Source organism: Wasmannia auropunctata, unplaced genomic scaffold, assembly GCF_000956235.1.
Source record: "Wasmannia auropunctata unplaced genomic scaffold, wasmannia.A_1.0 LD309910.1, whole genome shotgun sequence".
NCBI lineage: Eukaryota > Metazoa > Arthropoda > Insecta > Hymenoptera > Formicidae > Wasmannia > Wasmannia auropunctata.
This window is the reverse complement of record NW_012052980.1, coordinates 1-3,774: the sequence shown is the minus strand read 5'-3', so window position 1 is coordinate 3,774 and position 3,774 is coordinate 1. Positions and strand designations below refer to the sequence as shown.

The window sequence follows — 3,774 nt, the reverse complement described above, 5'->3', positions numbered from 1 at the left end:
CCTGCCAACGTAACTCCAGCATCCAGAATTATCGTTTCGAATGTCGATATAATCATATTGGTTCGTCCTTGGTACAAATCGTATGCATGCCTTACTATGAAAATCGTTCATCGCACGATATATATTATTCATTTGATCTTGATCTGCAATGCAAAAGTTATAACCAAAAAATGATTAAAATCACAAATTAAAGCACCTTTTGTGGGTCGGACTGCATCTTGAGGCCTAATAATATTTAAATTTTTATATGTAAAGAAAATTCTGAAAATGACTGATTAAATTAATGTGAAGTTTATATAATTTACACTACAAAAATGTTCACCATCTATTATACGCTGAGACGTGTACTTGATTTATTTTATACTTAATTTTTTATTTGTATTTGTCATTGATAAAATCATAGAACAGGTTGATAATAATAACGACAATATTATTTTATTTTAATATTTTCATAAGTTAGCGACATTAAGTTAGAAATATTAAAAATATTAGAAAATACTTCTACATGTATGTTGTCTAAAATTATTGACTTTATCATGGAGAAAGCTAGAGTAAAGTAAAATAAGGGTGCGATTGTCACATTTTATACGCTATGAATTCCTTTATTTAAAAAATGTCTGATGTGACGTATAAGAGATGTAGGTATTTAAAGTTTCAAAAATTGTTAAATATTAGAAAATAGCACAAAAATGTTTATATATACGTACTTATCGTATACATGTATCAAAAAATACAAATTTATTAATTTGTAAATTTAAATGTTTTTTATTCATTTATAAAATATATCTGTACAACTATATCATACAATATAATGTTTTATTATATTTTTAATATCCCTTCTAAAAAAAGGCATGACTACCGAAATTTAAAGCCTGATTAGTTCTGTTATTGCGCTTACTTCGCGAGCAGATGTCATTGCATATTTTGACAGTTGTGTGTTTAAGGTTGATGGAGTGTATAGCAAATATAGTAAGAAGTGAAAAATGTTAAACGTGCGAAGCGCGGATCTGTAATGCTAGTATTCTTAAAAAATGGATAAAAAATTATCTTTTTTTTAGTATTTAGATACAATTACGCACGGAACTAAAAATTACGATGTTATATAAAGCCCGGGCTACAATTGCGTAAGCATAGTTGCAAGTAGTTGTAGTTGTAAGAATTCACCAATCACAATTAAATATAAGAAAAATATTCGATTGTAATTGGTCAGTTCTTACAATTACACTTACGTAATTGTAGACCGGGCTTAAAAGGAGGATGTTAAAAAAGGACCGATTTTGGCCCAGAAAGGTGTAAGTAAAAACAATAATGAGATAAATAGATTTTGATATCCTCGATAGGATAGAATTATTAAAAAGTTCATAGCACTTGGGGAACATCTTGAAAATTGAGCATAAACACGGCGTATTTAGTAAAAATGTGTTTATACTTAATTTTGAAGATGTTCTTCAAGCGCTACAAACTTTTTAATAATTCTATTGTATTCAGGAGATCACTAGGAAAATTTAGGATAACATTATTATTTTTACTTACACCTTATTGGACCAAAATCGACCCTTTGTTAACATCCTCCTTTGATTTAGATTCTGATATCATAGAGAATATCTCGAGATTATTAATTATGCATCTAATGTAATTTAACGTCATTAGAATTTTTTATTTACCTACGTGAGAAACATTTTGTACTTTTACAAAAACTATTAAATTACAATAAAATAATACCTATATAGCTATTGAATTATAATTCGTTAATTTCGAAAGACATGTTTGAGTACAAAATGTCTGAATTTTTTTTCTCAAAGGTACTTACTGAATCTACCATTAATTTCGAAGGGAACAACGCCATTATTCCAACGCTGTGCTCTTCTATCACCGTTTATTGTGGTGATGTTTGAAATCATAATATCTCCCTCGAAGTAGTTGCCCAATTCTTCAGGGTTCATTTTCATTTCCTTGGTCCATTGCGCTACCTTGGCTCCTGTTTCGAGATCCGGTTCCATCTTGTATCCTTCAATATCCCTCGAGTAAGGGCCCGCCCTCACTGATTCAATTATTGTGAGGACGAGAAGCGTCGACGCGAAAGTGACTAACAATCGACAGAACATGATGATAGATGTTAAATCAAATTACAGTATGTTACCTCTTCACCTATGGTCTTACGACAGCAAAAGCGATTGCAGTAATATAATCTTTTCGATCGCCTCCCTTTTTATACGTTACGGCACAATAATTTTCATGCCCCACCTTTGCCACTTTTAATGGCTCATATAATACGGGCATAATTATTTCAAAAATGTTAACCGAAAATATTAATTTATGGACGATCAACCAAGAGTCGGTGTACAATTTTAATTGTGATATATATATTTTTTATACTATGGTGGAAACGATAGACACGAATTGAATATGATGACTTAGATTTCTTTTATTGAATAAATTAATTGCATCATATCTGACACTGTATATTAAGATTTTATTATTCGTGTTTGGATTATGTAGCTTATCTTTATCGTAAGTATCATCGTGTTCAGATATTTATGTATTGTAAATAGAAAATGTTCGACAGTTTCTATTCTATAAAAGAGATTGATATATTTGAATTATTAAACGTATGTATTTACAAATAAGATGTTCAATTTTATAATATTTAATAAGTTATCAGAAACATAATTGTTTTCTTTTAATCAATATGTTTGACCTTTAATCGATACATTTATACAACTTTTTAATAAAATACTAATTACTTAATAATACTTCTTTCTAAAAAAAGACATGGCATCGATATTTGCATCCACCGAAATTTGAAGTCTCTTTTTAGCGATTCTGATTGGTTCTGTCATTGTACTTACTTCGCGAGCAGCTGTGATTCTATATTTTGACAGTTGTGTGTATTGAGATTGATGGAGTGTATAGCAAATATAGTAAGAAATGAAAAATGTTAAAAAGCGCGCGCGAAGTGCACGTCTGTAATGCTAGTATATATAATATAATTAACATAAAAATTAAATTATATAATAATGTTAAAAAAATAATAAACATAAAATTATGTAATTATTCTTACAATAAATACACGATTGTATCGATTGTAATATGAACCTTATTATTATCACTCCATTGTGTAATAAAAAATGGGAATATTTGTAACCTTGCACTCTAATTATTTTAATAACTGTAATATTTAGCAAAATTATGTAATTGTAAAATAGAAAATGTTAAATTCTATTCTTACAAAACATTTATAATACACAATAGTCGCAAAGATGGACAATGTTAAAAAGAAATACGATCTATATACGTTATAAAGAAATACGACTTATATGTATATGTTGAAACATGAATATATGTATAAAATTTAGAAAAAAAAATGTTTAGAATAATTAAACTTTTTTATTAATCTAATGTTGCGATCAAACATCGAATTTAAAATGTTAAAAGAAAATTTAAAGAAACAAGAAAGGATTGAGTAAGAAGGGGGGGAGGGTATGGAAGGATATTAAGTTAGGCAGATTGCCTCATAGGTATGTATATGTGTATACGCAGAGGCATAACCTACGAGTCGAACGCTTTTTGTCGCTGTAGAATATATATCGATCAATGTCCTGAAAGGACGCTATATATTCTATAACGCCTTTTTCCATAAACAGTGCTGTTGGTTTTATTATTTTGAGTTAAAGAACTTTATTCTTATATCTCAACAATTGAAATACGTGCAATCTCTGTAAAGGAGAATAATCATGAGGGTTCAAACTTTACGTGGAAATCTGTAAATTTCTC

General features: G+C 28.9%; 1 protein-coding gene across 1 annotated transcript; it reads right to left on the bottom strand.

Moving 5' to 3' along the window:
* Positions 1-5: 5 nt before the first annotated feature.
* Positions 6-2,178, bottom strand: LOC105461068 (zinc metalloproteinase nas-4-like; the record flags this gene model as incomplete). The annotated part of the gene is made up of 2 exons (XM_011707557.1): positions 1,811-2,178; positions 6-143 (listed from the first exon to the last, which is right to left on the bottom strand). Coding segments are annotated over exons 1-2 (433 nt in total), but the record flags the coding sequence as incomplete, so codon positions are not given.
* Positions 2,179-3,774: the final 1,596 nt, after the last annotated feature.